The sequence below is a fragment of the Rutilus rutilus genome (assembly GCF_951802725.1).
Source record: "Rutilus rutilus genome assembly, chromosome: 24".
NCBI classification, from domain to species: Eukaryota; Metazoa; Chordata; class Actinopteri; order Cypriniformes; family Leuciscidae; genus Rutilus; species Rutilus rutilus.
The window spans coordinates 15,252,283-15,270,161 of NC_140228.1; the positions used below are offsets into that span (position 1 = coordinate 15,252,283).

At 37.3% G+C, this 17,879-nt stretch overlaps 1 protein-coding gene across 1 annotated transcript in view; it reads left to right on the top strand.

The window, feature by feature from the left end:
* cntnap2a (contactin associated protein 2a) overlaps positions 1-17,879 on the top strand; it is a 406,059-nt gene that overhangs the window by 128,013 nt on the left and 260,167 nt on the right. Inside the window, exon 2 of the mRNA XM_084399640.1 lies at positions 12,142-12,252. Within this exon, the coding sequence (XP_084255766.1) occupies positions 12,142-12,252 (111 nt within the window). The remainder of the gene's footprint in view (positions 1-12,141; positions 12,253-17,879) is intronic.

Consider the following 17,879-nt stretch of genomic DNA (forward strand, 5'->3'; position numbering starts at 1 on the left):
TGGGTGGTATTGAGATGTTCTGATGTAATCGAAGGCATTTAAGAAGCACTGCTCTAATGCATTTAATCCATTAAGCCAGTGGGCATCTAACTATCAGTACCACATCAGAGACACAATCCACTCAGAATCAGGCAAGACCGATGGACTGAACCTCATTTATCACATCTTTCATCAGCAGGATGACTCAGGTCCCTCTGCATACTGGCAGTAAATTCTATAAATTACAATGTAAATACCAGCAATTAATATATAAAAGAAGTATAAAAAGCTTTATTACAGCTTCACACACATTACAGGATATAGCTCATGGCTTCAAATTACTGTCAGCATTGTGAGTCTCGGAGTGTGTGTGTGTGTGTGTGTGTGTGTGTGATAGAGAGCATGAAGCAGAGAGAGTGAGTGTTGGTAGTCGGTACGGTGCAGAAAAGTGATTAGTGGACTCTGTGAACCCGCAGCAAATGATATCAGAACCCGCAGCAAATGATAATGAATAATTGTGGTGCATCACGAATGTGCAGAACAAACAACTGTGGCTCGCTAGACGCTACCAGAGATTATCGGCTTTTTCGCTGCAACTAATTATTCTGCATTTTTTTCAGGAAGCACACTGTGCTTCCATAGCTTCCACCGGGAGCTGAGAATAGGGGGAAATAGCGGCATTGCCAAGCGATGCAATGACACTGGTTAAAATTACGGATTTCTCTGGATTTAAACATTGTTGGGAACATTTGAGATAGTCAATAAAATATACATTGTTCTAGTGGTTTTTGGATATTTTAATGGAAAATTTTTAGATATTATACCATTATTTACTACATTTTTATTGCACACCGTAAGTTGTTTAATGCGCTCCTAACTTTTTCAATTTCGGAGCACATCAAGGCCTGAACAGTGAGCACCTCTAAAAGGACCGGGATGATCTGACACTCCCAGCATAACAAGGTCACGCTTTCTTATTTTAACCACTGATAGTGAAGGACAGAGATTCGTCACCCAGAGCTTTGCAGAAGCATCATCCCTGCCCACAGCATCCAGGCAACCAATGAGATCATCTAGCATGCTTGTCATCTCGAGTACGGCTGCTGGAAAACTGTGACTCTGGTTGTGGCTTGCATGTGTAGCTGTCATTTGTTGATAAGGCTTCCTCCCTGTCGCTATCTTTTGATTGAATAGAGCCACTAATAGTGTATGGCACGGATCCCTTTAGTGAGAAACAGGGCCGTAGCGTTGTGTCGCTCCTCCTCCGCCCTTCTGCTGCTTTTAATTCCTTCTCCGTGGATCGTATTCACAGTGACCATGGAACAATTTCACACATGGGATCTCATGCCAAACAGTGCGGCGACGTTGTGTGTTTGCTAGATGGGAATGCAGAATTTGGGATGAACAAAATAGGACACAATTTAATATTCATTGGAAGATTTAAGGTCTGAGAGATTCTGATTTGTGAAATATCACATGGTTATTCGAATGATATATTAAACACAAGGGCGCCACCAAATTAATTTATCTAAGCCACTGAAATGGAGCTATCTGTGCTACAAAAATGGATCTACTTGACAGATCTCATATTTTTTTCTGTATCACTTGCTCCTGTTCTAAAAGAAATTATAAATTGTGAAGGTAGGCACAATAGACTGCATTTCTGACATATGATTGCAACAAAAACATCTACACAAATGCATATGGTGCTATTTACAATGCATGAATCTGTGATTTCTTAATTTGCCATTGAATATGATATTAATTGATGCTAGTGTAATATTAGAGATTTTTTTTCGTTTATTATATCGATTTTGACTAGGGATGTCCCGATACCACTTTTTCACTTCCAATACCGATATCGATGCCGCAGCTTTGGCTATTTGGCGATACCGATATCAATCCGATATTTTTATTTTATTCTTGAACTAATACAAATAATAATAAAATATATGGAAGCACTTTGCTCAATTAGCCACATAAAAACATCTCACTCAAATGGAGAACAAATTCTCCAGTATATAGTCCACAACAACAGTTGATAATGAAAGACTGCCACCCTTTATTCAAAAGATCTTGAGATATGTTTGGTAATTGTACCTGAATGAATTTAAAATGAATTTGCTATATTTCAGATCAATATATTTGTTTCCTTAAAATTTTTATTAACTTTAACTTTATTCTCATCTGAATTATAAATAATTTATTTCTGTATAAAATAATACTACCATTAAAAACACATTTGATTTTATTTTTTAATCAATGTAGAATGTGTAACTTAAAAATAAACAGATTAGTGCTCTGTTTTAGGACAAGAAATGAAAACCAATGCAATATGATGAATGTCCAAAAGATGAGATAATTTTTGCTTCTAAACAGTGTGTGTGTGTGTGTGATTTTGGTTGGGTGGCAGTTGTAGGTTACAGTTTGACAAAAGCATAATGTTGTGTTTTACACAAATATAAGTAGGCTAAACACTTTGCAGTTTTAATGATGTCCTGTATGAACAAAATGACGGAGTAACTATGTTTTAATGTTTCCACTGTTCGATCGCGCCCGTGCCTACACACACACACACACACACACACACATTCCAGCATTGCAATCTTGACATCGCAGCCTGTTCATTATGCTGCGTTCACACAAACGCGAATAGAGCATCAAATTCGCGCCTATCGCGTCTAGTTCGCCGCTTGAACATTTTGAATCCATTCTATTTCTCTTCAAACGCTCGCTTTATACGCGCATCCTATTCTCTTTGGACGTGCATATAAAGCGAGCGTTTGAAGAGAAATAGACACGCGTTCAGAGCTAAGGCGGGGCTACAGATTAGGTGTCCCTAAAGAACCCGCATATGTCTATGCACATATCTAACAGTAGTTCTGCATTACATTAATTAATGTGCAGGCGAGTTTTATTTATTTTTATACCGTGTATTCTCCGTGTAAACCCATGCACCAAACCGTGACGCACGTACCGTTTCGGTTCAATACGAATACATGTACAGTTCCACCCCTAATAGGTATGGGATCATATTTTTTTCTCCCCTCCAATCTCCGATCTAGCGTTCTGGGCCAGTATCGGCACGATACCGATGATGTGGATCGGATCGGGACATCCCTCATTTTGACTATATAATTGAACCTGCTCATCCCTCTATTTTTACATTTAGATTATCTTTGTTGTCATCTAATGATCAAAGTTAATTTTTTAAAGTTAATCTTTAATAACACTAATTTGATAACACTGTTCAATGTAATATTTAGAGAATCTCAAAATATATCTACAGTAAAAACAAAATTTATGCAGACATCTTCAACATTTCTCACATTATCACAGTTTATTCGCTATAGTTTAGAAAATGGTATAGAATATGACAAGAACTCAGAGTTATCATATCAGTTGATATTTCACTGGTTTTGGCCATCCTTTTGTTAGACTGTCTCACAAATGAATTTGGTTGAATAGCTGCAGAGGCGGACAGAGTACACAGCTTCATTACTTGAGTAAAAGTACAGATACCCCTTGCTAAATTTGACTCAAGTACAAGTAAAAGTACTACAGTCAGATGTCTACTTAAGTAAAAGTACTGAAGTACTTGTTTTTAAAAGTACTTGAGTATCAAGAGTACAAGAGTACATTTTTTAAATATTGCATTACTACTGCCACAGTGCTTACATTGGTAAACACAGCAAACACTTGAAGCGAAAACTATCATTAACTTGTTCAGAAAATTTTAATTGTCTGGCGAGGTGGGGCCACGGGTTGGCACATTCCCGGGATGGACCTGCTGCGTCTTCATCCATTGTTTCGTCCATGGTTTCGTCTCTTATCTAAATCTGACCATGGAGTTGACTTTGGCGGAAAGCTGAAGGTGATTGCTGATAGGCTGTCCCAATCAGTGGCGCCTGCACAATCCAATCACATTTGAGAGGGAAACAACAAATTGAGGGTTTCCGAGATGTGTCTTTTTTCCTTTTTTTTTTTTTTTTTTTTTTTAGAAGTAACGGGTACTCACGGTTATGGATATAAATGTAGTGGAGTAAAGAGTACAATATTTGCCTCTCAAATGTACTTGAGTAAAGTCATGAGTACTCCCCAAAAATGATACTCGAGTAAAGTACAGATCCCTCAAAATTGTACTTAAGTACTGTACTCAAGTAAATGTACTCCGTTACTGTCCGGCTCTGAATAGCTGTCAGCTGTTAAATTTAAGTACACAATTAGATAATACCAATTTAGGTCAACCAGTTACCAAGCAATGCTTAATTTTGTTCAGTCTGTGGTGTAAAAAGTTCACACAAGTTTTCAATTAAAGAAAAAACATTTCAGCAAAACATGGTCAGGTCAAAGTGTCTGAATAATTTTTGGTCACAATTTTTTATCAATTTTACTGGTAGTCCACTGTATGAAGAATTTGGGTATACTATGTGACAGTTTGCTTTATTTTGCTATCCTCACTTACAAAAATGAACTTAAGTGTCCTGCAATAACTAGTAAAAAATTATCAAAAATGATATGGTGACATATAGACATGGTGTCTGAATCTTTGGTTTGACTATTTTTTTTATACTGAGCAATATAATATTGTAATGCATACATTCATACAGAATTGAGAATCATAGAGATTCATATCAGCCATTTTTTAATTATTGGCCATAAAATGTAATATGTATAATATTGTAAAAAATGTAAAATGTTAATGTAAAAAAGTCTATTTGTATTAGCCCAAATGTTTATTTCATATCCTATATTTCCATAACTTTTTTATTTCAAAATAATATATAGAGATGGAGATGTGAGATAGCGGTTATATATTTGTTTTGTTTCTTTTCTCATTTTACTATATTTCTACATATATATCTGCTATTTTTTTCTTTACAAATTATATTATCTGAATGACTTTTTCACATTTCTTAGTACTTAGAATGTCCTGCTTTTGCTTGAATCTTAAATATTTCTTATTAATTTTACATCCTTTTGCATCATCTTTCTTTTTATTTCCATTAGATTAGATTTTGAATGCCAAATTTGATGTATATTCCAAAATGTCTATGAATCTCCTGTAATCAGGTTTAGGAAGTTACGCACAATTCACATCATCACTTTCTTTTCATATTATCATATTTCTCTGTTACAAATCCTCAAGAGTGGAATGTAACTTTGATATGAGTTATGAACCGATAAGATGATAAGATCTATTGTTGAACCAAAAAGGGGCCATTACATAGATAAAATTGTTGTAATTATTCTCATTAAGCTGATTCTCCTGCACCGTGTGACTTACATTGACAGCGACATTTTTCAAAATGCTTTCATTCCTCTAAAAGTGTATCCATCATCTTCACCTGAGAGACTGGCAACACACACACACACACACACACACACACACACACACGATCAAATGTACCTGGGAGCTGTGGCAAATCAGAGTTGTCAGATGTTCACTGAATTGAACGAGGAAAAAACAGAATTTGATCTTGCATAGAGGCTGATCACTCAGTTTTACCTGAACAGTGCAGTCAGTCGAGACCTGACTATGATTAAAATGCCCCCTTCAGCTTTCAGGAAACACCCAGCTGACAGCTAGTAGCCAGCGGGACAAGATGTGATCATCAAGCACAGGTGCACATTAAGATAGAAGACAAAGGAGGGGCAGATATGCCTGTTTAGATGTTTTTTTTTTTTTTTTATGCAATATGATTATTTTTTGTGCTGCTGGTATTGAATCTGTCTAACAGTCCTGGAGACATCAATTTTTCATCTTTGATTGTTTGTCTTCATACTGAGTATACAGTGAACAGATACAATACTGTAAGGTTTTTTTGTGTGTGTTTTTTTTTATCCAACAGCAAAAAATAAATACATCATATATATACACTCACCTAAAGGATTATTAGGAACACCATACTAATACTGTGTTTGACCCCCTTTCGCCTTCAGAACTGCCTTAATTCTACGTGGCATTGATTCAACAAGGTGCTGAAAGCATTCTTTAGAAATGTTGGCTCATATTGATAGGATAGCATCTTGCAGTTGATGGAGATTTGTGGGATGCACATCCAGGGCACGAAGCTCCCGTTCCACCACATCCCAAAGATGCTCTATTAGGTTGAGATCTGGAGACTGTGGGGGCCATTTTAGTACAGTGAACTCATTGTCATGTTCAAGAAACCAGTTTGAAATGATTCAAGCTTTTTGACATGGTGCATTATCCTGCTGGAAGTAGCCATCAGAGGATGGGTACATGGTGGTCATAAAGGGATGGACATGGTCAGAAACAATGCTCAGGTAGGCCGTGGCATTTAAACGATGCCCAATTGGCACTAAGGGGCCTAAAGTGTGCCAAGAAAACATCCCCCACACCATTACACCATCACCACCAGCCTGCACAGTGGTAACAAGGCATGATGGATCCATGTTCTCATTCTGTTTACGCCAAATTCTGACTCTACCATCTGAATGTCTCAACAGAAATCGAGACTCATCAGACCAGGCAACATTTTTCCAGTCTTCAACTGTCCAATTTTGGTGAGCTCGTGCAAATTGTAGCCTCTTTTTCCTATTTGTAGTGGAGATGAGTGGTACCCGGTGGGGTCTTCTGCTGTTGTAGCCCATCCGCCTCAAGGTTGTGCGTGTTGTGGCTTCACAAATGCTTTGCTGCATACCTCGGTTGTAACGAGTGGTTATTTCAGTCAAAGTTGCTCTTCTATCAGCTTGAATCAGTCGGCCCATTCTCCTCTGACCTCTAGCATCAACAAGGCATTTTCGCCCACAGGACTGCCGCATACTGGATGTTTTTCCCTTTTGACACCATTCTTTGTAAACCCTAGAAATGGTTGTGCGTGAAAATCCCAGTAACTGAGCAGATTGTGAAATACTCAGACCGGCCCGTCTGGCACCAACAACCATGCCACGCTTAAAATTGCTTAAATCACCTTTCTTTCCCATTCTGACATTCAGTTTGGAGTTCAGGAGATTGTCTTGACCAGGACCATACCCCTAAATGCATTGAAGCAACTGCCATGTGATTGGTTGATTAGATAATTGCATTAATGAGAAATTGAACAGGTGTTCCTAATAATCCTTTAGGTGAGTGTATGTATATATATACTACATACAGGTACTAAAACTTAGTGAATGGCTGCAGCAGTGTAACTTCCCCATGCTTGCTTTGTGCCAATGGGATTTCTCAGAGGATTCATTGGCCCCAACAAAAAAGGCCAAACAACTAAAGAACATCACAGGGCAAAATCACCTGAAGCACAGCTACTGAGTCAAAGCACTGCAAGAGTTCACACACCTCGAGAGACATTGTTATATAAGAAGTACATTTGAATTATTTGGCAAGAAGTGACTTCTGGTATGTTCTCCCCACACAGCGGCCCAGTCTGGCCTGCAGCTAACATCAGTCTAATTTAAATAATCGAATTTTCTGCTAAATATAAACGATTAGTATCCTTGCATGTGTATATGCAGGTGTAAATATACCATCACAGGCATGAAGTACATTTTAAAATATAATAAAAATAGAAAACATTATTTTTATAACACACATACACACACACATATCTTGAGTTTTTCATGTTTTATGGGGACCTTCCATATACATGAGGATTTTTTATCATATATATTATAGATCATTTTCAATATATATCATTATATTTTTATTAGGGTTATCCCCTAACCCTAAACCTACACATCACAGAAAACTTCCAAAAAAAAACAACAACATTACTATGATTTATAAGCTGTTATCCTCATGGGGACCAAAATTCAAAAAATACCTGAACCACACACACACACACACACACACACACACACACACACACACACACACACACACACACACACACACTCACTCACACACACACACACACTCACACACTCACACTGTGTTCATCATGTGAAAGATGCAAGCGTTAAACAAACATCCAAGCCCAGCTAAACTTTGCAAAAACATCCAATGTCCCAAAACTGTGTAGAAAAAAATGTGTTATGGCCTGATGTATATATCTAATGTGCAAACAATGAAACAAAAAGACAGCTGATGTGATGATGTGAGCCGGTCTTCAGATGCTTATGTATAATATTTCAGTCTTTCCAGCTAGTAAACTGATTAGGGAGATACATATAGAGTTTTCTGGATTTAATCTAATCACCAGAACATTGCACAGGTGCCTTTCACTGTCATCGTGGCACACATACTGTGAGAAAACTAATTTTACATAAAACAGGCTTTAAATGCTTTGGGGAAAAGGCAGTCTTGGCAGGACGGAAGAGCTCTGTAAATGAGAGAATCATGAAATAATGAACATGCTGGCTATTAAAGTGATGTGCCTTCCTCGGGCAAGGTGAATCGGACTCATAACCCGCCAATAACAACCAGCAGTGTTTCCCACTGAAAGTCTGTTCAGAAAGTACAGTTATGTAGACTTATGGATAAAGAACAACGGATAGGGAAAATAATTTAAAATAGCATATCTTGAACACTCAATACTACGCCAAATGAACCAAGATAATGAGAATAGTACAGACTTAAATGAATCATAAAAATGTAGTAGTTCCTCTTTGTCTGATTTGAAAAATTAGCTGACATGCTGTGAATGAATGCTAGATAAGATATGTCATGATTTTGGTCATTCTGCCGGCGATCGTCTGAGACAGTTGTGCTATTTGCTCAGGGCAGAGATGTTTGTGCAGAGGAAAATGTCACATGGACAAGTAAATCTATTTTGTGACATCCTTCTCTTTCGTCTTCCTCTTTGGAATACAGTGAAATTTGTTTTAGGATCGAAGAACGATTTGCAGGTCTCTCAGTAATGTGTCTTTGCCACGATCCTGATATACGATCCATCTCGGTTTTGCTGTTTTTCCTTTTATCTGAGGCGATCCTGGATGCTCCTTTGTGGTGTTCGCGAGTCAAACAGTCCTTTGCGCTTTCCGTGGCAAAATTATGACCATAAGCTTCCAAAATAATAATGTCACATAAATTTCTAGTATAAGCTTCTACAAAGCGAATTATAGCGCTGTGACAGCAGTGACGCTTGGCAACTAATAGATAGGGACCCTCATGAAGGCATACTCATAAATTATCGGAATAGCTTCGGAAAATCTTTAGTTCTTTGGCTTATTCCACGATGATTTACCCTGAAAGTGTATCTATGACAGACCAGTGAGTCTTTCTTTGATTTTTCACTTTCAGTAAATTTAAGACATGATCAGTTCATTTTAAAGGTGAACTAAGTAACTTTTTTACCTTAACTGAACAGCTTCGGAGTCATTGGAATGGTTATATTACTTATTTCGGGTTGAATGGTGGTCGTTTCGCACCCCCCTGGTGCCCGTGAGCGGAAAATCCGCACTTGCAACTTTGAGCCGGCGGGCCGCCGGCCGCCGCGTCAGGAAGTATCGTGTGATATCAGGTCTCGCGATGTAAACAATTGCTTTACGGCCAAAAGAAATCTGCTAAAATGCCGTCATTATTGCGCTCCCTCACGCTGTTCGAACCCGAATGAAGAAGACGTTTTAAAGAATGTCCCATCTGCTTTGATGTCGTTGATCTACTAGCCTCTGGTGTCTGAGAATCGCCAACGAGTTTTTACAACAGTGTTGTCAAATATCTATTCCGAAGCTGTGGGGGGAGCTCTAGAGAGAAACCTGCGAGCAAAAAGCGAGAATACAGCGAAGAAATCCCGAACCTACTGAGCCCTGCTTTAAACTGTTATCGGCTTGTACAGGCCGGATCTTGGCATACCTCTGGTTTGCTTTGCCCACCTTTTAGCTGAAACTTTTATCCAAATATCCAGTACATTTATTACATGGTCAATCCGTGACGTCCTGAGTTTAATAGCTTTGCTCAAGGACGCAGTGATGATGTCTCTTGGCAGGGTTCTGAACCTACAACCTTTTGGTTACCAGCCAAGATCGTTAACCACTAAGCTACAGCATCTTTTGCACTCTGTCTTTTCTAACTTCTCCTTACCTTTCTCTCGCTGAACTGTATTTAGAGTGAACAACCACAGACCTTTAGTATTATCATAGCCTTATTTGAGTCTTAAGAAACGTGCACTACCGTTTTTCAGTTGACGTAGATGATTGGATGCTCATCTTTACTCCCTGAAGCAAGTCTACATTTTTTAGCACTGGGTTCTAAAGAGAAACTAAAATGCTTTATTTCTTAAATCATTAATTGTTTGTTTTCCATCTGTCACTGTAATGCAATGCAGATGACAGTAATTATGCCGGTTTGACACTATAATGTCAACTGTAATTGGGTACTTCTGCTATCCACCAACAGGTTGAGAAGGCACAAATGACAGAGTGTACTGTTTTCACGTGTCCTCTGAGTAATGGGGATTGTCTGGTGAGAACAAGAGTTATAAAAGATGTAGATCTTGGTTTAGACAGCCATATGTGAATGCATTTCTGTTTGATAGTCCTGGTCAAAAGACTGATTTGACTTGGGATTTGGAGACAAATAGCTAAATATTGTTTGAACATGGCAGATGCTCATTAGAATCAGATGTCAGATGTGTCTACCCTTCTCACATACAGTATGAGCAAGTCCTCCCTCCGTCCAGGGTTTCTGATTTAGTGAACTGCTGAAAGCAAATATAGCGGATGTGTTTTCATATTGAATACACCAAACTGCCGCTATCAGTCATTTCTGCTGTGGCTCTTCTGGGACAGTTTGTGTCTGGAAGCTGTCTTTGCATGTCATATCATTTCTTGCCATTCGTCATTCAGATAGTTGTCCAGTTTGGCATACACTGTTGTATGAGAAAGGACAACAGCATGCAATCTTATTTGGTACACATTTGGAAACACATCTGGACTGTCGCTTTTCATCTCATTATGATTTTTAATCACTTTTATGTCAAGTGTACATTGAAAAAAAAGCTTTTTTGTTTTACAGTGTATGCATCACATTAGGAATTACAATTTTCAGGAATTTTCATGGCTTATTGTTAAAAAAATTTGATCAATCCATTAAATCGCTAAACACTGACAATTCCAAATAATACCATAATCATGATATAGCCTATTTTTATTGACAATTAAATTTAATAAAAGAAAGAAAGATAAAGTGAAGTAATTTTAAAGAAATTGAAGTAGCGTGAAAAGAAATGTAAGTATCGGGATTTTGTATTAAATTTACAATAAAATAATGAACATTTTATATAATATTCTGTATTACAAATATTTATTATATTTATTATAATAAATATCATGATATACATAATATAAAGTTATATATACACAGTATATAAAATTATATTTATATAAAATAAAATGTATTGTTACATAAAAATGTGATTGGTGTATTTTAATAAGGTTATGTGTTGTATGAATTTAATGTGTATAATTTATTTTTTTCTCTCATTTCTTTTTTTTTTTTTCTCATTTCTTTTCATTTCTAACCCTTTACCCACGTACATTTTGTGAAGCATAAAATTCGGCTTTTAAACCATAATTTGTCTTTAAGTTGAACAATAACACATTGCTACACTGGGCATGTTGCCATTTACCTTTAACACTCTATCACAGTGTTTGCAGGGAACATTATCATTATTTATAGAGACATGTTGTTGAATATGCCAGTCCTGGCGCTACACTTTTATAATTTGAGGGTGTTTGTTGTGCATGTCGCCCACTACTTGTATTACTGAACATATAGCTGATCCTGATGGAACTGATCAACAATTGATAAACTAATCGTCACTTAATAATTAACATTTTTACAACACATCAAGCCACACATCTTGTGCTTTCATGAACATGATGACTAAAACCAGCTCAGTGTTAATTTTCTTCATATCTTCTGGAAAAGATTACTTGTCTTGGCATTTTAGCCTTGTAACCGTGAAGCCCTCAGACCTGAGTAATGACCAGCGGGAGCACAGCCTCCATCCCCCAAATGCTTTGACTCTTTAATATGCTGGTGTTAATGGAGCCTGCAGTCAGAAAAGGTCTGCCATGATGTGTATCTCAGCTCAGTAAACATTGGCATCTCTCATTTCTTCCTGCATCTTGTGGCAAGGGTGCTTTCACTCTCCTAAAATGAATTTGAAATTTAAGTGCTGCTTCACTGCTTTATGTTGTGTTATTTCGTGTGATCGTAATGTTTTTTTTCTCTCTCTCTCTCTTTTTCTTCTTCAGAAAAATGTGATGAAGCTCTGGTAACACCTCTCCCCCACAATGCCTTCACCAGCTCCTCAGTGTTCACTAGTGGCTATGCACCTGGATACGCCAAGCTAAACAAAAGAGGAGGTACTGTAAAGCATTTTCATTATACTTGCTCATACACATATTCACACCCACCAATGTGAATTGCAGAATGAACAGACCTTTTTTTCTCTCGACACTATACCTCAATAAACACTCTTGAGCTGTTGTTTTATGGCAGCAATATATTACAAACTTCAATTTCACAGGTGCTCAGACTTGATATAGTTTTGTGTCATTTCAATAAACATTCATGCACTATATGGCACCGCAGTGTCATTACTTCAATAACTTCAGGCGTGAATTACTGGCTTACAATGGCTCATCCCATTATGCCAAACTGTGCTTTCGGAAAACACTATGTGCTTAGGACTAATTGAGCGAAAATCTACAACAGATGTGGCAACGCTGTGATTTATCTTGGTGATATGTGCATAATTCACATATTTATTATTTTCATTTTGTTCCTCGCCACTCATTAAAAATGTTGTTTAATTAAAATAGAAGTTCTCGTGTCCTCGTAGGACGTCTCTGAAGTTTAATTTGGCATCTGCGACAGAACAAGATCAAGGTTTTTTATTTTTTTATGAGGGTAAATGTAGAAAGAATTGAAACCACTGTTAAATGTGTGTCAGAAGAATTTTGCTTGCTTTTTGCATTGATAGACTCTCAGGGGAGAGCAAATTCGGAATCACATTTATGTTTTATACGTGGGAGTCTGGAGGCCGTGGGACTGATTTTAAAGGCTTTAAATTGCATGTTATTTACAAGCTCAATGAGTCACTTGGCTGTATTATATGCAAAAACCCTCTAATATTAATTTGCTACTGTAACTACCTTGTATTACAAATTCTTTTAAAAGCGTTTAGGCACAGTGTACGCTGCATATAAATCTTTCTTCCTTGAGGAGTCTATCTCTCTGTAAACAGTACTGCCTGTGTATGAATAAATGGGTGTTCTTTGAATGTCTGTATTAATTCATTTTTGGTTGTTTATTCTGTCAAGCAGAGCTCATGCATAGGGGAGAGCGGGGCAAAACCTAACACATTTTGGTTTTGGCTTAGTTAATAAAAAATAATTAAGTTAGATACAAAATTCTTTTTTCTTTTTTTTTTACACAAGCAACATGCTACAAATGAACACTTAAAGTTTTTTTCTAGGACCTACCATTTTCGTACAGTTGCACTGAAAGTGACAGAAGTGCAAATGTTACAACTTAATTGTAACAAACAGAGGTAATTCAGTACTATTTTATCTGTATAGTTTGATATCGTTTGTGCATCTGTATGAATAGATATCATACATCCATCCCTCATCCAATCATCCTTCTATTATGAATCACTATCATGGATAGAGATATGAGGGCTGCACAATTTTGCAATAAATAAATAAATAAAATCATAAAATATTGTAATTGCAATTGAATTATATTTGTGTGTGGCTGCTGCATGCAAAATTATTATTATTAATAATAATAACAGTAATAATAATAAAAACAAGCTTAAAATCACATTTTAAAGGGTTTATTGCATAAAAAACAGGCTATATTCTTAATAAATAAACAAATGATCAATGCAACAAATGTGAAAAAAATCATACTTTGACATTTAAATTCCAACATTGTTTATGAAAGTCCAACAAAGTTAAATGTGGCAAAATAAATATAGAAATAAATACTCAAACGTGAAAAGTTGTGTGGCTCCCTGTTTTCATTTCATTATCATTGTACACTTGGCGGCTTAGTTGTGTGTGTTACATTTAACCCCACGTTAGGTTGTGCCCCGCGCTCCCCTACATGAATAGTTCACCAAAAAACTCATAGCTTGGGTCGAGTCGTTATTCTGTGATAACTTTTATCATTATTTTATGTAGGATGCACAATATATTACTACCATTTTGGCCATCGGATGATTTTAGAGATGTTTTATTATTATTATGATTTAAAAAAAAAAAAATTGGTATTGGATAGTATCATTAAGTTATTGTTAACAAAAACTATTTAAGGTAATTGATTAAAAAAACCTAGAAATGCTGCCTCTGCAACTAACTGAAATAAACAAGTTTTAGCTGAAGTTAAAAAAGTTAAAATTTCTAAAGCTGAAGTGAAAATAAAGCTGTAACGAGTATACCCTGTTCTGTTGTTTGCATTGTGTTTTTGATTCGTCCTGAGATCTAGTTTGCCTCAGTCTGTTTAATTAGTTATGCCATTCACCTGTGCCTTTTCAATCTCCTCGTTAATTACCTCATTTTGCTCTGTGTACTTAAGCCTTCAGTTCTCCTTCAGCGTTTGTTGGTCTGGGTCAACAGTATAACATATGAGAAGTATATTTTATTAGAGTTTACTAAGTTTTTGTTATTAGCGATCCTGTTCTTCCTTGTCTTGGTGTGCTTTTATCAGTACATTTCGTGACAAAAGCTAAATAAAAAATAAGATCACATAACAAAATGACTACCTCTTCAACTAAAATTAAACTAAAGAAATAAAATCAGGCTTGTGAGGGTGAGTAAATGATGAATTGTTATTTTTGGGTGAATTACTCATTTAATGCCACATAGAACGTATTTAGGAGGCTGCTATGTTTAACATCTAGATAATTGTTGTTTGCTTGGTTTGTGTAATATAACCAGAATGATTGCTTCAGTGATGGACATAAAAGTTCAGATAGTATAAAGGCACACAAGATTGGCAGGTGACAGTGGTAACAGCAGCTTCCAGGTGTGTGTAAGGCTGGCATTTCAATTCAACCACCTTTCTCACTGAAGGCTCGTGGGGTTTGTGAGAATAAGCAATGGGAAATGCCCTCTGGCACTGACTCCATCAGCAGTCAGCATAGTGACACAGGGTTCCCAGTCTTTCTGAAAGCCACACATTGGTGTCCAGTGGACATGTTCTCCAACCTGCCAGTCTGCACACATGAGGTTTCATATCAATGGCATGACAGCTATGTGCACAATGGTAGCTCTCCCTTACCAACCCCAATTTACTTTAGAGACACGTAGGTGAGTAATGCTTGAAGAAACACTCAGATTTGAGTTTTTATTTTATTTTATTTGAAGTCTTGGTGATATGTGTTATGTTTTTCCCCAGTATCATCAGAGATTGGATTCTTATTACTGTATGAAAGTCATAGGCCAATAAATGTTAATGACGCCTTAAAGCTACAATATGCAAGAATTTTTGGCCACTAGAGGGCGCTACATTCCAAACAACAACAACGGCGTAGCTTGATGACGATGTGAAGGAGCGTGGAATGATGGGAACTGTCGTTTTAAACTCCACCATGGATGTAAATCAGTCAGACGGGAATCGAAAAATCATGTCCATGGATGAGGCTAAGTTCTTTTTTTATAATGACATGCTTTTTGTGGCGAGGAGGGCGTGGTTCAGCGCGGTCTGTAATGGGAGAGAGAAGAGACGAGCAAGTAGGTCAAGTGCAAATGACGAACACCTGTGTCTTATTGCTGTGATCCGCGTGGAGAGACCGCTTTTAAGCCGCGCGCTGGAACGAGAGAGAGACTGAAGAGAAAATTGGACGCAGAGAAAGAAAACCGGTGGATCCGAGCTCTCATTTTTGAACTGTTTTGTGCCGTCACGGTTGCCACGGTGAATGCGCGTTGTGTGCGACTTTTGTTTGTTTTGTTTTATTTTAATAAAGTACGAGTCCCAGTCATGCCGACCCCTGTCTTCTTCCTTCCTGACTCTTGAACCTCATCACACTTTTATTTCATTAAAATGAATTATCCGCAAGAAAAGTAAGGTTTAATACTAAATTGGTTATCATAGATGTTAGTTACTGTACGTCGAATTCATTGTTGTGATAACGCTGCGCAGTTTTACGTGTTCTAAACAATTGTTGTAAAAGTACATTCGAACATCCCCACATCATTTGCCAAAATACTGATTAATCTTTATATATAACACATGCTATATTTATTTACATGGCCATAAACACCAGACGTGATAAACAATGTCAATAAACTAAACACAAATCTAAAGCAATAATACTTCCCTTACATAAACATAACTATTACCGAATGCTACATTTGGAAAATATAAAATTAAGCATGCTTTGTCGACAGAACCAGCTGCAATCGGTAAAGAATAATTGTGTTCCATAACGACTGCAAGAAACAAGCTAACGTTTGTTGCTTGATAGACGCTACAACTACAACTTCCGCATTTGTCCAGGACTCCACGCAGTACGAGCGGAAACCGAGGGTAACGCGGATTAGGCTTTATGCACAGCTGCACTACTTCCTGAACTTCAGGCAGGTCCTTTGTTTCCTGTCTGCCATTATTGGACAAACTGATTAATCCAGGTGTGCCTGACCACCTGAATTAATCAGTTTGTCCAATAATGGCAGACAGGAAACAAAGGACCTGCCTGAAGTTCAGGAAGTAGTGCAGCTGTGCATAAAGCCCATTGACTGGCGACTCCCAGCTCCCCCCTGCTCTAACGCCCCGTTTCCTTGGTTAAAATCGCAATTTTCTCATGATTTAAAAATAGTTGGAAACATTTGGGATATTGTAAGTAATCAACTTAACAAAATATATAACACTGGCCTTGAGATTATGGGATATTTTAATGCAAAATTCTTGCATATTGTACCTTTAACAGAGTTGAAGAGAGGTTATTCCTGTCAGTTGTTATTCTTGCCCAGAATTCCCATGCAGATATGCAGTTGTCATCGATCTTGCATAAAGTTATTTAGTCATTAAGACTGAATAATAGGGTGATGTCTGGACCTCATCCTGTCGATGGAGTATGACATTTTTATATATAATACACTGAGGATTTTTCTCTTTTTTACTCAATATCATGAATAGCAATGACACTGTGGACTCTCTAATGAAATCCACATCCATACAGCACATGTTCCGCTGAAATCACTTTTTAAAATATAATTAGCTTTAGGACAATGACTGTGACCGTTTCCAATGTCACTGAACTGGAGAGCCAAGAAAAGATCATTTTGACAGCATCAGAAGTGCCCAGTCGTGCCAAAGTACAGGATGCTGTGGGACCCTGCATGATGATGTCACAGAAGAAGGCTCATTAGTTATAGTTAGATGAACAGCATCATGCCCAGACTATTGTAGGTAATCCCAAAAATTACTATAAATATAGAAAGACGGTTCATTCCTATTAGTAATGAATGGGATAAACTGCAACACGCAATACGGCGTAATACGTCCCGCCTTCTAAGTAAAAGAGACAATTGCTGTTTGATAAAGTCATTGCGTCACTGTCGCTGCCATTAGAAACTGGTTTCTATAGAAACCTGAGACTCGTGCTTAGGATTGCACATGCACATTGGCTCGACTAGCTTAAAGAAATAAGCTTTTTAATGCTATTTGAGCATAAGAAACAACATTTATGGGACACTTCATGTCAGATTTTGTTGCTGATTTTAAATATGTGTGAGATCTTAGAGCAGATCGGAGATTATTCATTCGAACAAAACAATTACAAATACTCTATGGCCATGCAAGCTTCAAAAACATGAGCCTAGCTTAAGGAAGAATGTTGCCAACTTTAGGTAGTTCACAAAAGACGGATTGGTTCGGAGATGGCACAGCTTTAGTCCCACAAAGATAATGCCAGAGGTTGTTTGAAGACAGATATACAAAACAGACCTTTTTCTTTTCAAGTGACCTCTCATGGAAATCT